The sequence below is a fragment of the Podarcis bocagei genome (genome assembly GCF_964188305.1).
Source record: "Podarcis bocagei genome assembly, chromosome: 1".
NCBI lineage: Eukaryota > Metazoa > Chordata > Lepidosauria > Squamata > Lacertidae > Podarcis > Podarcis bocagei.
Genome location: NC_138125.1, coordinates 100,294,132 through 100,317,858, shown reverse-complemented (window position 1 = coordinate 100,317,858; position 23,727 = coordinate 100,294,132). Strand labels below are relative to the sequence as shown.

Genomic DNA, 23,727 nt, shown 5'->3' with positions numbered 1-23,727 from the left:
GGTAGCCGTGTTGGTCTGCCATAGTCAAAATAAAAAAATTCCTTCCTGTAGCACCTTAAAGACCAACTAAGTTAGTTCTTGGTATAAGCTTTCGTGTGCATGCACACTTCTTCAGATACAGTGTGCATGCACACGAAAGCTTATACCAAGAACTAACTTAGTTGGTCTTTAAGGTGCTACAGGAAGGAATTTTTTTATTAGGATTATCCATGTTTGTTTTAACTTGTGAGCCACCTTGCATCCTGGTTCTGGGGGGAAAGGCGGAATATAAGTAATTAAATAACCAAGTATTATGAAGCAAGCCACTGGGCAAACGAATCTTGCTCAGTACTTGAGAAAATATTGGCAATAATTACTTTGTCACTTCCACACAATAGGATGACTGTACTTTGGGAAGAGACTCGGCTTAGTGCAACTCCAGCTGCAAGTCTATGCACGGTTACCTATGAGTTGTCCATACTGAACTATGTGGGGCTTTGGGGAACTGAATGTAGCCCCTTGCAGAGCTACAATTCCTTGGGTTCTTTGGGGGAATCTGTCTGCTCTAAATCTCCTTTTAATGTATGGTGAGGGTGTGACTCATGCCTGGCATTGAGCTGTAAACTCCCCAATTCCTCGCTAACTAGCACACCACCCAGCTGGCCTGAAAGGCATGAGTGAAAACCTTTAATTCAGAATTTCCTTCTTTTGTGAATGCTTGCCTTCATCTTATAGTTATTCCAACATTGTTGTTTTGTGTGTGGCATGCCTGGCAAAGCTGATAAGAAAACTGTAAAGGTCAAGCCTAGATTAAGAAATTGAAATGCATTTTCTCAGGCGTAAGAATTGCTGGTGTGTTCCTATATCCTGGAAATATTTGATTGGTGTGATCATCTCTCTCTCTCTCTTAAAAGGAAAAATCCACCAGATAGATAGATACACACACACACACACACACACACACACACACATATATATATATTCATGAGACGCAGAATGCTGACCTTCATGTGTGTTCTCCCCAATGGGCAACTTGTGTGGCTCATTTTCTGGGCATTGCAAGGAAACTGGGAGCAGGTGGGGGCGGGGAGATGCACAAGCCACCGAACCGCAGAGAATTGAAATGATATGCCGGGTGAATGCATCCACAAATAGCTAAAAAAATTTAATCCAGTTTTGAATTAACCTACACTATGTCATACGTTCGGAGGTTCATTTAAGCCCCAAATGATTTGCTTCTCTAACCTGCCTAATAGATTATATCTGTAATGGTTGCATTCTTCAAAAAGCTCCATTTTGTCCAGCAGTTCTGAATCTGGTCTTCTCCTGGGGTTTATCCCCCCCCCCAAAAAAAAGCCATTGTGGTGCAGTGGTTAGAGGGCTGGACTAGCTAGAACCTGGGAGACCTGGGTTCAAATCCCCACTCAGCCATTAGTCTCACTGAGTGACCTTTCACCAGTCACCGTCGCTTAGCCCAACCTACAGTACATTACAGGGTTGTTGTGTGGATCAAATCTGGGCAGAACCATGTTCACTCGACTCAAGCCCTTGGAGGAACAGTAGAATACGGTATACCATAAATGTCACTGCTGATAATGATGATGCTAACAATTTCCAAACATGCAGCACATTTAACCTTAGGCTACTCTTACTGTTACAATGCACTGAGATTGTCGTGCTGTGTATGTGGTCCTGTGATCATCTGAATCAACTACAATACAAACCACGATGGCTATGCTCTGCTGCCACAGATTGAGGCAGCAATGCTTCAGAATACTATTTGCTGGAAACCACAGGAGAGAGTGCTTGAATCCTGATTGCAGGTTTCCCACTGCTTGGCCACTCTGAGAACTGGATGCTGGACTAGATGGGTCACTGGCCCAATCCAGCAGGCTTTTCTTACATTCTTATGGCCTTCATTCAGATTATGATTGTTCGCATTTCTATTATGCCAAATGTGCAAACTGAGTAATAGTTGTCTCTGGCACCACTATAACTAAGTCCCGCTGTGCTCAGTAGTCTCTCAGATAAAGGTGGATAGAACTGCAGTCTAATAACACACGCTGTGCATTTGCCTGGAAGAAATTCCTACTGTGTTCAATGGGGTTAACTGCCTAATAAGTGTGTTTACGACTGGAGCTGTTGTGTATTAAAGGGATAAGAGTTTCTTACAATATTTCCTGTCTTCTAGAAATTACACGCAGCGCTTGTCCCCGGTGGCTTCTTTACATGCACACAAAGTTTTCCCATTGTGACTGACAAGAAAGACAACACAGTGTTTTGATATTTGAAGCCTCAGGGCAGGTAACAATGAGAAACAAAAATCCTCATCAAGGCACTGTTCATTGCCTGCCCTATCCCTAAATCTGCCCTCCCTCCAAGCCCACGATGCCGCTTTGATTGACTTAACTCATTTCCATTCCTCAAGCTCTCATGTTCAAAAGTACCTATCACCCACTAAATCTGAAGCAGAAACACATACACTTATAAGGTATATTGTCATTCTCAAGTTACCCAGCTCTCTCTTAGTAGGAGCCAATCTCCCCACTGAGGCCATTTCCTCCTTTATTCTCAAGGTGGTGGGGGGGGGGATGGTAGTGGACCGACATAGCTGCTCCCTGCTGCTTATATCTATCCTCCCTTCTGTAGGTCTTCCTGCCTTCTTAAACATGGAGGGCAGGCCCTTGTCTCAGTCTTCTAAAGCACAATGCAGCCATCGGATTGACAGCCGTGTACATCTACTATGACACATGTGAGAATGAGTGCCTATGTCTGCATAGCTGCATTGCTAATTATTTACCCTTCCATTCAGCTTTCCCCGTTTTTTAAATGCCTGCCAACCCAGTCTGAATAGGTGAGCTCATTTTCTCCCTCCCTCCTCTTTTCTTTGCCTCTGTTCCTCTTTTTCCCCCCTCTGATATTTTCAATGGGCTTCTGCAGTTGCTCAGGCGGACAGCATTCCGTTGCCAGGCAACTCTCCAAAAAGGGGAGCAAAATGCTGCTGGCATCGACAGAGCAGGCCAGTCTGCTCCAGGGATGCTGAGGTGCCATGGGCTAATTTTTGCCTCTCTGAATTTGGGTACGAAAGGGGACCCTTCTTCAGTATGGCTGGTGAGGAATGTGGAATTATTGGGAACATTATTTTGTTGTTTGGCTTGGGCTTGCCCTCCGTCCTCCTGTTGATCGGTACTTCTCATTCCACCCCAAGGCCCCTTTACGTCACGCACACCCAATCCACTTGCCAGAGTTTGGAATAGCTCACTGTCTTATGAATTACTGCCAATTTTGTAGCAACATTTGGCTGAAGGCGCCAGTCAGTGTAAGCTTCTCGACAATACTGAGCTGGATTGTGCACCAGTGGTCTGACTCCATGTAAAAGGCAACTTCCCACGAAGTGATGAGATCTATCCTTAAATTTTCTTGTAACCCTTCATAAGGAGAGATCTATTTGTGAATTATAGTTTTGTTAAATTTTAAGTAAGAAAAGAAAACACTACCTGCTGCTTCTGTTTTCTGTTACAGTAATATCAGAACGTTCTAAAGTAAACCCTCTTCCATGAAACCACTGCTGCAGAATCTTCTTAGGATCTTTTCCCAGTCTTTCACTGTCTATTTAAGAACATAAGCCCTAATGGATCAAACCTAAGGCCTATCTGTTCTACTAGCCTGTACAGTGGTACCTCGGGTTAAGTACTTAATTCGTTCCAGAGGTCTGTTCTTAACCTGAAACTGTTCTTAACCTGAAGCACCACTTTAGCTAATGGGGCCTCCTGCTGCCACCGCGCTGCTGGAGCACAATTTCTGTTCTCATCCTGAAGCAAAGTTCTTAACCCGAGGTACTATTTCTGGGTTAGCGGAGTGGTAACCTGAAGCGTATGTAACCCGAGGTACCACTGTACTTCACAATGGCCAACCAGTTGCCTTTGGGAAGCCCATGAGCAATGAATTGCTGTTGGTTTTCTGCTTTTAGCACCATAGCTGGGGAGGCTGTGATTGATTACCCATAGTCTGATTTCCTGCTTCTTCTAATATAGATAGATTTAAAAGCATCTCCACGTGCCCTCAATTTGGAATCAGACCACTGTGCTGGAAGAAGGCTAACTCTTCTCCTCCCCCTATGAGGTACCCAATGTGATGTCCCCCAAATGTTGTTGGATTACAGTTCCCATCACTTCTGATCATTGGCTAAGGCTCTACCACATCTGGAGGTCACTGCTGTGGCTCTCTCTCCTTCTCCCTGTGCCAAGGTTGGGGAACCAGTAGCCCTCAAGATGTCCCTGGACTGTAGCTCCAATCATGCCTGACTACTGGCCAGGTTGGCTGGGGCTGATGTGACTTGAAGTCCAACAACTTCTGGAGCACCACAGTTTCCTCATCTCTGCCCTGTGTCTTTATCTCACCTAAACGGCTTTGCCCCAGCAACCAGCGGAGGGGGGGGGGACTGCCCCACTTAGGTCAAGTAAAACAATAGAAATACTGTACTTAACTAACTGTCCCTAACAACAGTCCTCCCCCCCCACAAAAATCCTGGCTACGCCAATGCCAGCAGCTATCTGCCTCCATGCAGCCTATATAAAAAGCTGGTGGAGATTCTTGAGGCTTGGAAAACAGCACAAACAGAAGCTCCCTTCCTCCATGGTGCCATGGGTCCCAAAATCCACACACACTCATACCCATCCCATTGACTTTTTAAACAAAGGGACGGGGGAATCCCATCAGAACACCGTATCTGGTTTGGCTCTAATTCCCCATAACAATGAAGCACACAGAGGCAGGAAAGAGATTCAGTTACATTTTACAATCCCAAAATGGGCAACCCCCTCACCACACCACACCCCATCCATAGTTGCAGCTGGTGCTGTTGCAAGATTATTCCGGTGCTTCTCTATTTAACAGTTTCATGTTAAGTTTTGTTCACAAAAACAGGAAAAAAGAGAGAGAGGCTACCGGAGCAGCCCTCTGGGCAGATGCCGCAACAGGACGTTGGTTCCACCCCCAGTTAAAGATGACATTGCAAGTTGAGGCTGCTGCCAGCCAGCAAGGAACAAAATAATACTCCAGTTCTGTGCGCTGTGTACACACAGCTGTCTTCAAAGGGAAATGGGCTAATCCTACTGCATTTCCTTTCTTCAGCTGGTGTGCAAAGAAGGGCCTCGGGGCTTAGAGGGAAAGACTGACTGGCGTTTGTTCATTTCCCTCCATCTCCAGGCTCATTGCTACTGGAAAAGGACTAAGAGGGCAGGATTCCTGTCCATTTCCTTTTGCCCAACAGACCGGCTATAGGCTATGTTGAGTCTTCTGCCACACCTGTGCCCGTTCTTAAAGGACATGACTTTCTGTGTAAACCAAAACATCGCCCTACTTGTTGTGGCTGGAGTGCTCACAGACGTTTGTGTGCATGAGAATTCAGATGGGAAATGTCATTCGACAGGACTTGCAGCACCTCCTGTTGGTTCCCTGCAAGTTATCAAAACTAACATAGGCAAAATGGCACAAAGGCAATACAAGGACATTATGGGTGACAGCAAAAACCAAAGTTAAGTTCAAGTTCTGGTGTATGCCATTTGGGTGGAAACAGGCACAGAAGCTACATAGGTGAAGGCCAGAACCTGACATGATCTCAGCAAATGCATGGACCAAATGGCACAACTACCAATATACTGGGCATGCAGAGGCAGGGTGAGCTTGCAGGGAAGAATTTGTGGCCAGGAGAAAGAGGAGGTACGTATACATACATACACATACACACACACACACACACACACACACACACACACACACCTTGAGCATCCCCCTTCTTGCTTGCAAGTACTTGCTTGTTTTGCCCCATTCTTACTCACTTCTGGTCTCACAGTCTGGCAGGAAGGGGGGAAATATGCTACAGAATTATGCCCCGTTCTATCTTATGTTCATGTCCCTACATGACTATTATGATGTTGAGAACTCTGCATTTTCTTCCTTACTATATTGTTCTGTCTTGATGCCACAGGGAGAATGGTTTGGTTACTGAATCGCCATCATGACTCTTTGCTGCCTCTGAGATATGATGGGCAAATCCAAAAGCAAGTAGTGTAAATCCCTGAAGAATCTGAAGCCCTTAACTGTGTATTTATGTTTAAGTGAGCCAAAGCATACCGGTATGTGACTTTCCTTAGGCTTTTCCACCAATGAAGGCAACCCGTAGTGCTCACACCTAATGCCAATCAGGTTGAGCTTATAACTTGTAACTGCTGCCTCCCTCATTGCTTTTGCTGCAACTTCTCTGGGGTGCAAGCCCGAGCAGTGTGTCTGGAGGTCCTGGGCTGGCAAATTACAAGACCCAGTTCTCGGCCTTGCTGACGTGGTCCAAGGTAAAGCAGTTTCCTAAGCAGTTGAAATATGAGCCACACGCAAGCCTCCCCCTTGTTTGGCTTAGTATTAATTATTATCATGACTTTTTCTTGTACCATAAAACACAGATCTTCATATTCCAACAGCTTGGACGATGCAATACAGTAAAGTGGTTCCTATGCTGAAAAGACAGAGTAGCACAGTGACGGTTAAGGGCGAAGCAGGCCATCATGTTTTTTTCTACACCCACAGCATTAGCATAAAAGTGGAAAGGTGAAAAGACGGGGGGGGGGGACCAAGCCATAAAAGTGCAGGCACTCCACCCAAATTACAGAAAGCTAGAGTATTTTAAGATTTTATTTTATTTTATTTAAAAAACCTACTATATTCTATTCTTCTTCTTTCTGGGTGTATGTTATCAGGTATGGCTAGATCCCTCATCTGGAGATAGTAAGGTTACCAGATTTTTTTCAAAGAATCTGGGGACACTTTTCAACTTCAATGGATTTTGTATGGGGACTGATTTGTAAATACGGGGACTGCCCCCAGCAAACGGGGATGTCTGGCAACCTCAAGTTATGGCTCACATTATGGTGAGAACCAAAGCCCAGGCTCCCATGTCAAAACCTGGTATCTTGCAAGCTGATTGGCATCCAAGAATATTATTCTCTGTCTGAGGTAGACACATGCATTGGGACATTTCTGGCTGGACTATAAAGCCATTCCGTCTGCTTCAGAAGCCCATGTCCCTGAATAGGCAGGAGAGATAAGGAAGGCAAGGAAAGGGCAGGGAGCAATCCATGCCCTTTGCATTTTGGAATCAAACCGTCAAAAGGCTCTCAGGTCCCAGCCTTTCCTTTTGCTGCAGTAAATGTGGGCCCTACAGGAAGAAATCGCTCAACACTCATAGATAGTATCAAAAAACAAATAAGCGCAAGAAACAAAGGCATCTTACAATGCAGACTTCCATGGCCATAGCAGGGTTAGTAAAGGTCACCAATAGCATGCAGGGGTTTAAGTTATTTTAGCTTGCCACATACATAGGGTTGGATCCAGACTAATACCATAACACCAACCATGTTTACTTACAACGAAGCCGTACTGAATTCATTGGGCTTTACACCCAAATACATGGAGTTGGTACTGCAGCCCTAGTTAGTAAAGATTAGCTGCAACAAGTTAGTTGAGCTCAGCTGAGCTTAGTTGGGACAAATTAGGTCACATCTGTACCATACATTTGAAGTACAGTAGTACCTCGCGTTAAGTACTTAATTCGTTCCGGAGGTCTGTTCTTAACCTGAAACTGTTCTTAACCTGAAGCACCACTTTAGCTAATGGGGCCTCCTGCTGCCGCTGCGCGATTTCTGTTCTCATCCTGAAGCAAAGTTCTTAACCCGAGGTACTATTTCTGGGTTAGCGGAGTCTGTAACCTGAAGCGTATATAACCTGAAGCGTATGTAACCCGAGGCACCACTGTACTCATGTGCTTTAAATGTAAAGTGAAGATGCAACCCTAGTCATGTATTAATTTAAATTCCCATTGGTTTCAATGGGAACAAAGTTTCTGGCATTTTGACACTTTGGTCAAGCACTGTGGTCATTTTTTCCCTGTTAACTGGGAAGGGACTTCCAACAACCCAGTGATCCATGGGACCAAAACAACCACAGCTCCAGCACAGCAATGTCTCTCTCACATACATGTATTCATTTTACCTCACGTTACCATCCCGAGGAAGCAGCCTTCCTCAACCATGTTTGCTGGGGCTAGTGGGAGCTGCAGTCCAAAGCAGCTCGATGGCACCAAATCTGGAAAGTCTGGGTTAAAGTGTGAAACAAGATGAGCAGGGGCGTAAGAGAAGACTTGGCTTGGGTTTGCTCAAAAGCAGTGGCATAGTGGTAAATTTTGAAGCACAGTAACTCACCATGATAGCCCCCCCCCCCGGAAAGATCAAAAAAAGGGAAGGGAGCTGTGTTAATTACAGATAAATAATCGGGGACAGTCATTGAAAAGGAAGCTACTGTAGCCTCATTGTCTTACTTCCTTTATGCTAATATGTCACAAATAATAGTAAAACCTGAAAGCCTCATTATCACCCCCTTTGCCATAGCAAGGAGAGCCCATCACTTACCCTCCTAAAGGCAGTGGCGTAGCGTGGGTTGTCAGCACCCGGGGCAAGGCAAGTAATTTGCGCTCCCTAACCCGTGGATTTGCGCCCCCTAACCCGTGGATTTGCGCCCCCTAACCCGTGGATTTGCGCCCCCTAACCCCCAGATGTTGCGCCCGGTGCGGCCGGCCCCCCCTGCACCCCCCACGCTACGCCACTGCCTAAAGGTGACACCATTGCTCCTCTAGAACTATACTCCCTGGCATTTCCTCTGTGCAACACCACTGCTCAAGAGGAAATCATTTGCCCTGTGAACTTTTCACCACATGTGCAAGAACATAGGAACATAAGAAGAACCTGTTGGATCAGGCCAATGGCCCATCTAGTCCAGTGTCCTGTTCTCAACAGTGGCCAGCCAGTTGCCTACGAAAAGCCTAGAAGCAGTATACGTGAGCCACAAGAGCACTTTCCCCACTTGCGATTCCCAGCAACTGGTGGTTAATAATAATAATAATAATAATAATAATAATAATAATAATAATAATAAAATAAATTTTATTTATACCCCGCCCTCCCCAGCCAAGACTGGGCTCAGGGCAGCTAACACCAGGTAAAAACAATTGATTAAAATACAACTTAAAAACAAGATTAAGCACAGCATTAAAATGCAGCCTCATTTCAGTAGAAACTCAAATCAAAAACTTTTGGGGGATGAAAACGTCAAATCTTCACCAAGGCCAATTATCCAGACTGGTCCTATGCAGGCCAGAAAAAAGCCAGGGAAGTCCCCAAATAGGAGTTCTATCATAGAAGGAAAAAGGAAAGAGGGGGAAGGGATCAAGTTGATTCCAAGCCAAAGGCCAGGCGGAAATAAATCAGGGCCCTGGTCTCATGAGACAGAGTGTTCCACCAGGCCAGAGCCAGTGTTGAAAAGGCCCTGGCTCTGGTTGAGGCTAATCTGACTTCCTTAGGGCCCGGGACCTCTAGGGTGTTGCTATTTATGGACCTTAAGGTCCTCCGCGGGGCATACCGGGAGAGGTGGTCCCATAAGTACGAGGGTCCTAGGCATACTGCCTGCTACAGTGGAGGCCGAGCATAGCCATTGTGGCTAGTAGCTCTGAACTCAAGTGGGAGAATTTCTACTCAAGCTGATAATCATGAATGAAGAGTCAAGTCCCTGCTTTGCCCTAAAGTATGCATTCGCCTCTCTCCTTTCATTACGTTAGAGTGGTCAAAGGATTACTGGACCATGGTAAGTGATGTAAAGTATTTGGCCCTGGACATGTGAACTTCGGGTTTAAAAGAAAGAGCGTTTTGCAGGCAAGGAAGGGCTAACTGAAGATGTGATCAGTCACCAACAGAACCTTATAAAAAGAGTTAATAACAAAGCAGCAGCCAGTGCATTAAAAAACTTAAGTGCCAATGGCATGAATCAGATTCCCGATTCTCAGTCCTGTATAACAAATGCAGCAATTGTAAGAAGTGACTGAATGGCAGGTGGGAAGATGAGAACAACCACAAGGAGCATCTCTTTTAATGCATCTCTTCCTCCGTCACACATTTTTAGAGACATAGTGAGCTAAAGGTCACCCTTAAAAAAAACAAAAAAAAACCCTTGAATCCTTTCCAAAGGGTAAGGTGCTAAAGAGGCCTTTCAAATGACATTTCGCCAGCCTTTGCCATTTGGGAAAACAAAACGAGCCAATACTGTTCATGTAGCTCAGTGAATTACTGAACCTTATAAATCTGGTTTGTATTTGATGCTTCTTTCAGGAACTGCAAGATGATGTGGTTCCTTTAAATACTACACACCCTTACACAAAGCAGTGCTTGACTGACACAGCAGGGCAAAAAGAACCTGATACCCTATTGTGGTATCGTTTTGTGATGACCCCCTCCGTAGAAGTTTACAAGGACTGCCACAATCAGACAAAACTGTGAGGAGGTGGGTAAGGCTCACAGATTTTATGAAAGACTGGCCCTACCGTTAGGCAAAGTGAGGCAACCACCTGTGACAGAGGATGCAGGGGAACAGAGAGTGAGTTGTGGCAAGGTACTTGAGTGTGTGTTTTACATGGCCTTCCCTGTGCCCCCTAAACTAGCCTGCTGTTCTTGGGTGCAGCGGAAGATGTTGTCCCGTGGCCAGCACTGAAATAGATTCAGCTGTCAGTCTGGGAACCTCATGGAAATCAATAGGATTGAATTCTATAGGGAAATGCATGCTGAATTAGGCTTTTCTGTTTGTTTGTTTCATTAGGATGTATCACTCTTTTTAAAAAAACTTTCTGTTGTCACAATGTTGAGCCTTACACTCAGCATTTACACCTCCAATGTGTTTTATGTTGTGCTTAAAGCACAGGAATACAGGACAATATAGCTGCTTCCTCTTTAAAAAAACAAAGCCAGCCTTTTGGACGTCACTTCAAAATGCACTTGCTGGACAATGTGGGATTCTCAGTGAACCCTTTTGGCCAACTTCTGTCCTTTCTTAAGAGCTTCTGCAGCTTCCTTGTGTTTGTGTGAGTTTTTTTTTTTAGTTTTCTTTGACGATGCCTGTTTATAATGTTACAGGGAGGAAGAAACAAAGCAATTGTGAAGCTTGTTGAGAAGTAATTCGTGTGCTATTAAAAGTGACCTTGGCACTTCCAGTTCTATTTATTCCGTTTCCTTCCCATAGTGAGCCAAACCACGTCAAGTAAAGTGTAATCTCTCCTGAGGAGCGACAAGGCTAGTATCAAAGTGCAGGTGTCCCAAAATCCAGTACAGGCTAAAAGCCTATCATCATGTAAGATAAAGAAAGGGCTCCCTTATGACTATAAAATCTTATGGTGACTTTGAGTTCATGAGTTAGCTTCTCCAAGAAAACCATATCCCTAGTGTTTTCTGTGCATTCACAGCACTTCTGGTAGATTCTACTCACACAATGGGTTGCCTCATTACAGCCCAGTATGATTTTGTTTGGGGAAATTATTGAACTTATTTGGCCCTTTGTCTCCTCCTCATGCCCTTCAAACTTTTTCCCCCTGTCCCACTGGTGTTAGTTGTAGGTATACCCTTATAGTAATTTTGCTTCTTACTCATTTTGTGTTCTGTGTATTTGTATGGTTCTTCTTCAGGGTGTACTTTTTTTGTCCTGTTGCCCTTTCTCTCTCTCTCTCTCTCTCTCTCTCTCTCTCTCTCTCTCTCACACACACACACACACACACGTTAAATGTAAGGTATAATTTTAGCAGTTCCTGACCTGCAACAAGCTAATTCAAAATGCATATGCAAATAGTACTCTGCCGTTCAATAGACCCTAGGGAGCATGATATTCAGAAGTAGACATTTGTGCAGCATGTACTTTTTACATCAAGTCTCCTGGACCACCCCCCCCCCACACCTGTTTTTCTAATTTTTGTCCCATCTTCCACAAACTTCATCAAGCTGTTCAGGTAATGAGGCTGGAATGATCATTTATCCTGGGCATATGCGTTTCATAATTGTGTGAACTGAGGAGATGGAACTCTTCTCCTTGCCAAAAGCTACAGAAATACTTCCAAAATCCTAATGGCTCAGGGAGCTATGAACCCAACACCACCAGAGGAAGTGCTGACATCTCACAGGAAGAAGTCAAGCTCCTTCATAAGCACAAAGCGCTCCAAGCACTTAGAATGGAAAGTGTTTTGATGACTGCACAGTGACCTTTGCAATACAGTAGAATTTAAGTTCAAGGAATTAAATCCTTCCTGAGATCACAGAGGACTACCATAGTTTTGCAGATCTGAATAATTCTACATCTCTCTGGTTCACGTTTCTCTGGTTCAATCGCACTGGTCTTCCGGTCTGTGAACAAATTATGTGAATAATAAGCATTACTAGCTAATAGTTAAGTTTCCTTAATAGGTTTTTAAGCCTAATGTACTCATGGGATCAGTTCCACTTATGCTTTCCTAGATGCTTTGGGCAACGTCAGAAAGCTAATTCAAATTCAATGTTCAAAATACTTTGGAAAAAAATCTGCATTCAGCCTGCTTTAAATAGCAAAGAAATGTGAATATCTCAATACTGCAGAGACTGACAGCCTAATACCAAATATACTTCACTACTGATAAGCATAAGTACAAACTGGCCCTTAGCATGTACACCTAAAAATGCAATGTCTGAATGCAACCAGTGTATATTTTGCAAACACTTTTAACATATGTGGACGCTTTCCAGCAGTGAGTTGGGACAGTTCCCTGTTGATTGCGTAGTCAGTGGCAACTTTTAATCATACCCTTGAACATTTCTCTGATGAAAATAGGGACGTCCTATTCCATAATAATAAAAAATACTATTTATACACCACCCATCTGACTGGGTTGCCCCAGCCACTCTGGGCAGCTTCCAACATATACAAAAACATTTTTATTAAAAAAACCCCTATACAGGGCTGCCTTCAGATGGCTCTGGAGTTGGATAACTCCATACCCTCCAATATTTCTCAGAGGAAAATAGGGGCATCCTAAGGAAAAGTTGGACATTCCAGGATCAAATCAGAAACTGGGATGGCCTCTGTATATCTGGGACTGTCCCTGGAAAATAGGGACACTTGGAAGGTCCACTTTAACCCAGCTCACATCCACCCCATACATTTAAAGCACATTTTTGTTGTTTAGTCGTGTCCGACTCTTCGTGACCCCATGGACCAGAGCACACCAGGCATTCCTGTCTTCCACTGCCTCCCGCAGTTTGGTCAAACTCATGTTAGTAGCTTCGAGAACACTGTCCAACCATCTCGTCCTCTGTCGTCCCCTTCTCTTTGTGCCCTCAATCTTTCCCAACATGAGGTGGCCAAAGTATTGGAGCCTCAGCTTCAGGATCTGTCCTTCCGATGACCACTCAGGGCTGATTTCCTTCAGAATGGATAGGTTTGATCTTCTTGCAGTCCATGGGACTCTCAAGAGTCTCCTCCAGCACCATAATTCAAACGCATCAATTCTTCAGCGATCAGCCTTCTTTATGGTCCAGCTCTCACTTCCATACATCACTACAGTGGTACCTCGGGTTACATACGCTTCAGGTTACATACACTTCAGGTTACAGACTCTGCTAACCCAGAAATAGTACCTTGGGTTAAGAACTTTGCTTCAGGAAGAGAACAGAAATCGTGCGGCGGCAGCAGGAGGCCCCAATAGCTAAAGTGGTGCTTCAGGTTAAGAACAGTTTCAGGTTAAGAACGGACCTCCAGAACGAATTAAGTACGTAACCAGAGGTACCACTGTACTGGGAAAACCACAGCTTTAACTATTTGGACCTTTGTCAGCAAGGTGATGTCTCTGCTTTTTATAGTTTCTGCCAAAGAATTCTGGGCATTGTAGTTTACCCCTCACAGTACCTTTAACAAATCACAGTGCTGGTGTGGGCATGGGGAGAAATGCTGCCTTTTACTGTCAAAGAGCAGGAAGACAGAGGGCTGGTGCCTGATCTTACAGCTGCGTGTCTCCATAGCAGTGACCAGAGGAGGAATGACCACTGGGAGGAGCGAAAAGAGAAGAAACGCCATGGTGCATCTGCATTAGTACAACCAGATGCCTTCTGCTGCCCCAGCTGCAACAAAACATGTCTCTCCCATATTGGTCTCTACAGCCACAGAAGGTGCGACAACCTCCCAACAGTTAATGCTTAGCGTTAAGATCAGAAATAAAAGATTCCTCTGCCACCTTTTACTATCATAGAGGGCTTATTGTCTGTCTTAATGCTTAGATCAGAGATACAAGATCCCTTTAACTGTCTCCTGCCTAACATTGTATAACATCAGGTGATTGACAGGTGGGTGTAGTTTGCCTCAAGCAGGGCTAATTTAGATGGTTCTTTTCCCTTTATTTTGGCTAATGCCTGGCAATGACAGTGTGGGTAATTACAGTGGGTAATAGCATGGCCAGCAAAGTGCACATCAAAGTACAAGTAGATAAATAGGTACCACTCCAGCGGGAAGGTAAACTGCGTTTCCGTGCGCTGCTCTGGTTCGCCAGAAGCTGCTTCGTCATGATGGCCACATGACCCGGAAGCTGTCTGCGGACAAATGCCAGCTCACTCGGCCTATAGAGCATGATGAGCGCGCAACCTCAGAGTCGTCCGCAACTGGACCTAACAGTCAGGGGTACCTTTACCTTTAATGGCATGGCCAGCAATGGCCAAAGTGTTACATGAAGTTACAACCTTGGATCTGAGGGAAAACAGGGACAAATACATCTCAAGCACTGACAAGATATTGGCAACGGGGGAGTGGGGGGCTTTTAAGAAGAAAATTGTTTAATAAACTCATTTGGTATGGCAGCCCAGATTATGCTTTAAGTCATATCATCCTTTCATGTTGCTGTTTATTGGCCTAGGGAGTTGTGGGAAATTAAAATGGGACCTGGGCCCAACCGCTGGATCATTACTCAAACCACCAAGTAGTGTGGGTTTTTTAAGTGGGGCCCCAGGCAATGGATCCTGATGGGGTGCTGTGGCCCCAGCACCTTCCCAAAGATACCAGGTGATGGGGCCAGACAGTCCTGAGAAAGTGGGTAAAACAATTTTATTCCTTGGCCAAAGTAGAAACAAAAAAAGTGTACCCTGATCTATAGTTGCACTGGAGAGAGAAAAGGCATACCCAAATTTAAAATAACTTTTAAAACGTCCTAAATATGCCCTAAAATTATTCAGATATTGAGCTCAGAATTAAATAGCCCTTGTTATAGTTTTGCCTGTCCTGAACACTGGGATTAATTTTCTGGTGCTCATGATCGTGAAAGAAATTGCTCATTATATCCCTCAATTTGACACTAACAACTTCTGGCTCCAACATTACTTTTGCACTAAGGCAGAATGTAAAATTAGGGAAACTGCCTATTGGCTAATTCTAGACATTTATCGTCTCTCGAATGCAGGGGTGGCTTTTCTTATTAATACAAACCATAGTTTTTATGTATGGATCATGCCAAAGTCAACCCCTTTAAAAGAAAGCAGCCTATAGCAGGTGCACAGAGCTGTCAGACCTTGAAATTTGTTTTGAAACCAGCCACCTGTTAGTGTAATTGTGTAGCTGTTTTTCCTGGCTTATGGGATTTTGGTTCAGCTGTTGTTCTCAGGATAACGTTTATTTCCTCCAGGAATCGCTCAGTCCTCTTGCTGCGAGACTTTTGTGTGTGACTGTCATTCCATAGTCTAATACAATGTGCGCACACACAAAAAGACCTCTTAGGTTTGCTTTGGTAACAACAGCAGCCCCCTTCTTTTTGCACAATTATTCCAGTATATTTTAAATGTGATAACCTACCGGTACATCTTAGATATTGCTTCTTAGCTCTCTGCATCACCACTTTTAGTGTTTATTGTTCTGTGCTTGAGCACCTGCTTTGCATGCAAAAGCTTCCTAACCCTAACCCCTAGCATCTTCAGATAGGGCTGGGATGTCCCTTCTCTGGAAGAGCCACCAACATGATTTTTATTATTATTATTATTATTAGTTGATGTATACACTTCCAATGAATTTGTGCATACATAGAATTAAGGAACAGGGTGGTATCACTATGGACCCTTCCAGACTGCTGGGTGGTTTTGTTTTGGTAATGTCATTGATGCAATAATAGTAGGGCTGTTAGGGGAGAGGTAGTGGTGCTGTGGGTTAAACCACAGAGCCTAGGACCTGCCGATCGAAAGGTCGGTGGTTCGAATCCCCACGGCGGGGTGAGCTCCCATCCTTCGGTCCCAGCTCCTGCCTACCTAGCAGTTCGAAAGCACCCCTAAGTGCAAGTAGATAAATAGGGACCGCTTACCAGCGGGAAGGTAAACGGCGTTCCGTGTGATGCGCTGGCTCGCCAGATGCAGCATGTCACGCTGGCCACATGACCCGGAAGTGTCTTCGGACAGCGCCGGCTCCCGGCCTCTTGAGCTAGATGAGTGCGCAACCCTAGAGTCGGTCACGACTGGCCCTGATGGGCAGGGGTACCTTTACCTTTACCTTAGTACCTTTGTTGGGGGACACATCAAGCTCCTTATGGGGTAGTTTGTCCACCTTTGGTCCCCACTCGGTGGCTCCTGGAAGCCGTCAGCATGCGATATCAGCAACATCCCAGGAAACAGCTTCGGCTAGCCAGTTAAACCAGGTAAGGGTAGCGAATGAATCTCAACCTGCCCCTCCCCCCGAGTTAGGGACTTCCTCTGCATATGAAGACAGGCTCCAGCAGATTGAACGGATGAGACCAATAGTGGGCTCAAAGGTCAAGAAGGTGGTTTCTGCATATGCTGTAGAGGAAAGTGAGGGGCAGATGGGGCTCTTCAAACTGGGAAGGTAGTACATCCAGGAGAAGTAAAACTCCGAACCTAAACCTCTGCTGCCTTGTGAGATATCTCTGGGGAAAGAAAAGGCTAAGGAGTAAACCCCACACAAATCTGGAGTGGAGTCCCTAAGACGGTTGGATGGCACCTTGTACGCCTCCTTCTGGCAACTCCTGCAGCCAAACTGATGCTAGATGTATTGCTCTGCTTTCCTCTGGACCACATCAGCAAGGCTGAGAGGGGGGTCTTGTTGTCTTGGCAGCCCAAGATCTCCCTACACACTGCCCAGGCTTGGACTCCAGGAAAGTCTCTCAAGGCAGATGGAGGCCAACAACAATATAACCACCTTGCCACCATCATTAATGCAAAACAAAAAGACATATGGACTGGTTATATTGTTGCTGGCTTCTATCTGCCTTGAAAGGCAATGGAGTATGCCTCCAGGGGTGAAGTCAGACTGCTGCATTAGCAGTGCCAAAGTGATGCAAAAATGAAATTAGGAGCAAGGGTGCAGACCACTATCAGGCTTCAGAAGCATCCAGGATCTCAGTTCCTTCAAGAAGATGTGATCTCTCCTTGAATATTCCAGCATTCAGCTTCATTGCATGCCCATGAGGTCTAGTGTTATAAAAGAAGGAAATGCTTTTTTTCTATCCATTTTGTTCATGCCATGCATAATTTTATAACTTGCCTTTTCTCTAAGCTGAAAAGTCCCAAAGGCTGCAACCTTTCTTCACAAGAGAGTTGCTCCATCCCCTTTATCATTTTAGTTGCCCTTTTTTTGAACCTTTTCCAACTCTACAATATCCTTTTTGAGGTGAGGCAACCAGAACTGTACACATGTTCATATATGATTTATCACAAGTAAGAAAGACTTTGGGGGATGTGTTGTAAGTGAAACTGAAGAACACATATTATATTTTCTTGGAGATTAGGATGAATTGGTGAATTTATTACTAGGATAAAATATTTCCAACGTTTTACAAAAGGAAAACAGCCTGGTATTATAGAAAGAATATGGGGAACATTTTCAAAACATCTCAAGCTGTACATATTTCTGACACACACAGTGTGTGTGTGTGTGTGTGTGTGTGTGTGTGTGTGTGTGTGTATTCAAGTAATGATTGCTAGATTTAACTCTGCTCTTCCAAATATAAGATTGGAGTCCCCCACTCCCAATTCTGTTAAAAAGACCTTGGGATTCATAGCAACCAAAAGTGTTGATGAGATTGGTTCTCTCCAATTTAAATGCACCGCTCATCTCAGCTTAGCACAAAATGTGGTTTGCTTCTTATCAGAATAGCCCTTCAGAACCCTGATTTTTAAACCTCCGTTGTTATCAACCTTTTAATTGAAAAAGGATGCCTCTTTGTGTGAAGTCCTTTTGGAAAAGAAATACTCTTTGCTTCTTATCACAGGCATGCACTTCCTCAAAGTTCCTGTTTTAGAAGTGTATTAATTGAAAACGCTGTTTGTCAGAGGAAAAGACTTCTGACTGAAGTTGTAAAACAAAGAGAATAGCCATCTCATTTAATCCTTTGAATAAGGTTTTGTTTCCCATTGAAGGAGGGGAAAAACATCCGGAGGGTAGCAACTTCCTAAATGAAAATCCAGGATGGATTTGGATTTTCCTGCAAATTCTATTCCTACACCATTTTGGAAGGATTCATTATTTGTTTTGTTTACTTTGATGGAAGTTTTAGTCAAAAATTGATAAATTTGTTACATACCTGCCAACAGCTGCGTTTTCCCTCATAATTACAGGATTTAATTAAATTAATCCTCTTCATTCCACCTGTTATGTTGTTATATGCAAAACAGAAAAAAACCTCCTTTTCCTCCATCAAAGGGCAACAGAATAATAACAATGAAGTATTTTTTTACTACAGGTAGCATTACCAATTTATCAATCACTTCCTTTTTTTGTCTACAAAGCATTTCATGATTTGAAAGTGAAAAACTGACATGATGGAAATTAGGAGATGCACATGCTTAAGCATGAAAAATTGTGTCAATTCGTAGAACAATGAGTAGGCAGTGCAGAAGCACCCATAGCTGAATTCAAAAATAAGACTTCAAAAAAGGACAGCTATAATAGTTTTATTAAAATATAGCATAGGCCTTATTTTGGCACAACCTGTCAAGCATTTATTGGACTTATACCCAAAGAGACTCTAACCTCTAAATTCATCCACTTAGTTTATTTTTTATTTTTTGCACTGCACTTGCCTGCTTTCTCTCCCCCTCCTTTTTGGGGGGAGGGGGAGGGGGAAGGGAGAATAGAATTAGTTTTGTTTTAAATCCCAAGCTGCCAAAATGTCTTCAGTTTGGCTTTGTGGTGTACTGTACATAGCCTGAAGTATAAATTATTTAGCACTCACACATGGTCTGTCATGTCTTGTTACTTAAGTGCAATACAGCTTTCATCTGTGTATACCCAAGGGGGCCGTCCAATTGACAGCTGGTGATGTCACCCCCATTTGGCAATCCCCTTATGAATGGAGAGGGAGGGTGTTAAAGCTTTCTCAACAGGGCTTAGCGTGCTCCTCCGCCTAGTTTAACTCTGTGTAACAGATTTATTTGGACTCATCACTGTTAAGTTCACGGCAGGTAGCACCCCTATTAATTGGGTTTTTAAACAAAATATGGCTCAAAGGGCAACTGTTTCCACTTAACAGAAGGCAGAGCAGATGAACTCTGCTGCCTCCATCCATTTACATTCCAGACTGAGCTAGTTTGAGTAAAGATCCTTGCCAGTCCCATTATTAGAGAGACTGGAGATGTTGCTTACATCATTAGCTATTAAAAATGGGAAATAATGGGTGATATCCTACTAAGTTGCACTCAGAGTAAGCCCATTGAAATGAATGAACTTAAATGACTTAACCTTGCTTATTTCACTTCACCCAATCAAAATAATAGTGTGTGTGTGTGTGTGTGTGTGTGTGTGTGTGTGTGTATACCAATTCCCGAAAGCTGAAGTTCATATTTTGTGGTTTGGTTGTCAATGTGTTGGCTGTAGAATTGTATTGCAATTAACACCAAAATGCATGTTTATTTGGATACTGGGGGGGGGGGGGAGAAGTAAAAAAATCATCAATAGGAGATATTGTGGAGGTGTGGCATTGGCACTGTGAAGGTCTATGGAAAGAAAAATGTGTTGTGTCCTATGGAGTTACGTTGTTCTAGAAACAAAAATTGCTCCATTCAAATACAGGACATCTGGGAATCGTAAACATGTTTTGTTTTTGTTTTTTTGTCAAATGAGTAAGGAACAATTAAAACAGTGGCTCCTGGGAAAAACTTGAGGCATTATTTATAGCCATTGGGGGGGGGAGAGAACATATTCTGCAGATGTGAGTTTTCAGGACTAAAAAAGGGGGTTTCGGTACACAGCATACATGTGCAGAATCTCACAATACTAAACAGAGTGCAAAGGTGGGATACTACAGTGAATGGCAACAGGGAAAGCGGGTACTTGTGCTGGTGGAAGGCAGTCTTAGCTCTGTGGGACTCTATGCATGGGCACTTTGTCTGCCATTGTTTGACTAGATCGAGCCCCAGATGTTCAGTTTTAATTTAATTTACCCTTCACTGAGGTTCTATTTGACTCGAGTTTTTATGCAATTACCAAGAATTGGAAAAAAGAGTCCCCACAGCAAAAGAGACAGGACTCAGCAGATAATGGCAAATTATTTAACAACCGAATCTTGTGCTGCTGCTTTTGCTAGAATCAAGATTGTTTGTCAGCCACAAAAGGCAATAATATCCTCTTATTCCAGGCAAGTGGAGCGAAAGCTATATTAAATAGTTAGATAGTTATTCAAAGCAGTAATATTAGAGAAAAGTGGCCTCTTCAAAAGCTCTTGGGATGAGGTGGCTATCATCCCTTATCGCCACCAGCAGCTCATTTGGTAGCGCAGACACTCTAAATAAGGTTTCCTCCACAGAAGTGGTGTCTGCTTCTGTATGCGTGAGTATGAGGGGCTGAGCTATACCAGATCCTATGGCCCATTGCTGCCCTGCAGGCCCATGACTAAGTCTGTTGATTTAGTAGGTCTACTCTAAATACAACTAATGTTAGATCTAACCCTTGGGTTTTATGAAATGGGTAGGGAACCTCCAGCCCAGGAGTGGATGGGGAGAGGCTCTGTCCCTGCCTTGCTTGTATTCATTGGCACCTCTCCATGCATACAAATATACATGGATAGGCACACTGTAGAGTTATTGTCTGTTTATTCAGCTGGAGGTGAAGCCTGCCCTTGTGATGTTGCCCCCCCCCCCTTGCCCTCACTTAGTCCAAATTAATGGAACATAGGAGCAGCCCAAACATTAAAAACGGACTGGCAGATTACCAAAGTACGCTAGGGGCTGAACCCTTACCTCAGGCTGACTCAGTAATCTTATATATCATCCTGGTAAGGAGGGTTTTACCACAATGGCAGGTGTGTAAGTGTTCCTGAAATTAATGGGCATTCATATCCATGTTTTAGTTTCACTTTTAAATATATATATATGCACACATATGTCTGTCTTGTTGTTGCATGTTTAATTTCTTCTCGTCTTGCAGCTCTTTCAGATTCACAGCTCAATCCTACCCCTAACCCAATTCAGAAGTAAGGTCTATTAATTCAGCGGGTCTTACTCCAAGGTAAGTGGGGTTATGATTGCATAGTGGCATCAAATATTACTCTTAGAGCAGACCTGTTAAAATAAATGGACCTCAGTGGGTCTACTCTGAGTATGACTATCAGTGCAGGTTATACTGTATATGCCTACTCACTGCAAATATATGCAGGCCAACTCAGAAGAAAGTCATGTTGAATTCTAGGCTCCAATCCTGTAGTTACTTTTACTTGGGAATAAGACTCAATGAAAAAGTGGCATTTACTTCTGGGTGGGTACGTTTATCTTAGTTCACAAAATTTATATACTGTTTTGATTGCAAAACAACAACAAATAAACAAAGCAGTTTACAGTAAGAATAATGTATACGGCATTGTAAGTTGTTTGTGGCGGCATACCGTATGTTTTTGTGGAGAAATAAAAAAGGTAAAGGACCCCTGGACGGTTAAGTCCAGTCAAAGGCAACTATGGGGTTGCAGCGCTCATCTTCCTTTCAGGCTGAGGAAGCCGGCATTTCTCCAGAGACAGCTTTCCAGGTCATGTGGCCAGCATGACTGAACCGCTTCTGGAGCAACGGGAACACAGTGACGGAAGCCAGGGTGAAACAGAAACGTTGTTTACCTTCCCGCCGTAGTGGTACCTATTTATCTACTTGCACTGCCATACTTTTGAACTGCTAGGTTGGCAGGAGCTGGGACAGAGCAACGAGAGCTCACACCATCATGGCTGTCAACGTTTCCCTTTTTTTTAAGGGAAATTCCCTTATTCCAAATAGGATTCCTCACAAGAAAAGGGAAAAGTTGACAGCTATGCACCCCATAACAGGGATTCGAACCAATGACCTTCTGATTGGCACCCCAAGAGGCTCAGTGGTTTAGATCACAGCACCACCTGCGACCACGTCCCATTGTTGGATCAGGCCAACAGCCCAGCATCCTGTTTTCAAAGCAGCCAACTGCATAGCTCATGCATAGCATGAGACTCTTAAATCCCAGCGTCGCGGGTTCGAGCCACACGTTGGGTAGAAAGATTCCTGCATTGCAGGGGGCTGGACTGGATGACCCTGGTGACCCCTTCCAACTCTTCCGATTTATAGGAGTCTGACAAGAAGCCAAGCACAAGCGCTCCTTCGATTCCTGAAGGCGGAGGGAATGCGGCTGAAATCAATAGCCGGCTTATCCTGCACTGATCTGCACAGCCCTTTTAAAAGCCACCCAAGTTTGCTGCCTTCACTGCCTACAGTCGGAGAGAGAGAGCAATGCAACAACCCACCCCCACCCCCCAGTTTTATCTAGGCGCCCTTTATCTTATTTTTCCTGAATTTCCCGCGCCTGCCTTTCCCCTGCGACAGGCGACTACTTCTAAGACAAGGGAGAAACGGGAGGACACATTGAGCGGAGGAACTCGGGAAAGCTCGCGAGAACGAGGCCGCTTCTCGCGATGCGTCTCCCTGAGCGAGGAGGGAGGGGTTGAGTGAGCAAAGAACGGCCGGGAGCGCTGTCGCGTGACGTAGCCGCCGTGTCCTCCTGTGCGTGCTTTGCGTGCCCGGAAGCAGCGTGAACGGACACGCGGAGGGACTCTGGGGAGAGCAAGTATCGGAAAGGAAAAAAGCGGGGTCGGGGGGTAGAAAAAGAGAGAAAGAGAAAGGGTGGTACGGAAGCCCGTAGGGGACAAAGAAAAGAAATAAAGCGGCTCTGGCCAACTTTATTGCCGGAGGTGGCAAAATGCCCGGCGTTGCCGCCCGTAAGAACCAGGAACGGAACCGAGACAGCGCCATGGAGCAGCCGCCGGCTGATGTGGGTCTCCGAAGGGGGCGGGGTGTTTTGGGGTCTCCTACTGCTTTATTGGGAGGGGTGGGCACTGAGGGGGGGGTTCAAGGGGGCGGACTGCAAACTTCAAAGGCCCACTGCCTGGTCAGAAGTCTCCCCCCCCGTTTCCGTTTTCTCTCCGCCCCCCCAATCCCATTTCCTCACGCGAAACTCCACTGGGAAGGGCTTGGAAGGTGCCATGTTATACCTATGCACGTAACCCCCCCCCCGCCTGCCCCATGAAGACGCTGTCAGGTAACACAGGTCTTCATAGCTCCCCGTTACGCGTTTCTCTCAAACTCCCCCCCCCCTCATTGTGCTGTGCAAGATGAGAGCAGCAACTTTTGGGGGGGGGTTGGAGTTTCCTCACTCACACAGTGGGAGCGAACTTACTCACTAAAAAAAAAAGCACTCATCCAGGCATTTTTTGAACACTGAGAAAGACCTGTTTGCTAGAAGCAACAGCACAATGAGTTTGTGTGTGAGCGCTGTGTCGCCAAACCTCAAATGAAACCGCTGTCAGTGGGGTGTGCATGTGCGTGGCTATTATTGTCCGTCTTCAGGTTAAGGGGTGTCTTACGGAAAGGTGAATG

At 44.7% G+C, this 23,727-nt stretch overlaps 1 protein-coding gene and 1 long non-coding RNA gene across 2 annotated transcripts in view; one reads left to right on the top strand and one right to left on the bottom strand.

Moving 5' to 3' along the window:
- Nucleotides 1–6,448: 6,448 nt before the first annotated feature.
- LOC308583078 lies at nucleotides 6,449–8,713 on the bottom strand. Its single transcript, XR_014006032.1, has 3 exons — nucleotides 8,633–8,713; nucleotides 8,023–8,439; nucleotides 6,449–6,490 (listed from the first exon to the last, which is right to left on the bottom strand). It is a non-coding gene; the product is annotated as an uncharacterized lncRNA (long non-coding RNA).
- Nucleotides 8,714–22,841: 14,128 nt separating this feature from the next.
- Nucleotides 22,842–23,727, top strand: part of DARS1 (aspartyl-tRNA synthetase 1) — a 49,395-nt gene continuing 48,509 nt past the window's right edge. The window contains exon 1 of the mRNA XM_081199778.1: nucleotides 22,842–23,122. Coding sequence (XP_081055904.1) covers nucleotides 23,051–23,122 — 72 coding nt within the window. The 5' untranslated portion in view covers nucleotides 22,842–23,050. The remainder of the gene's footprint in view (nucleotides 23,123–23,727) is intronic.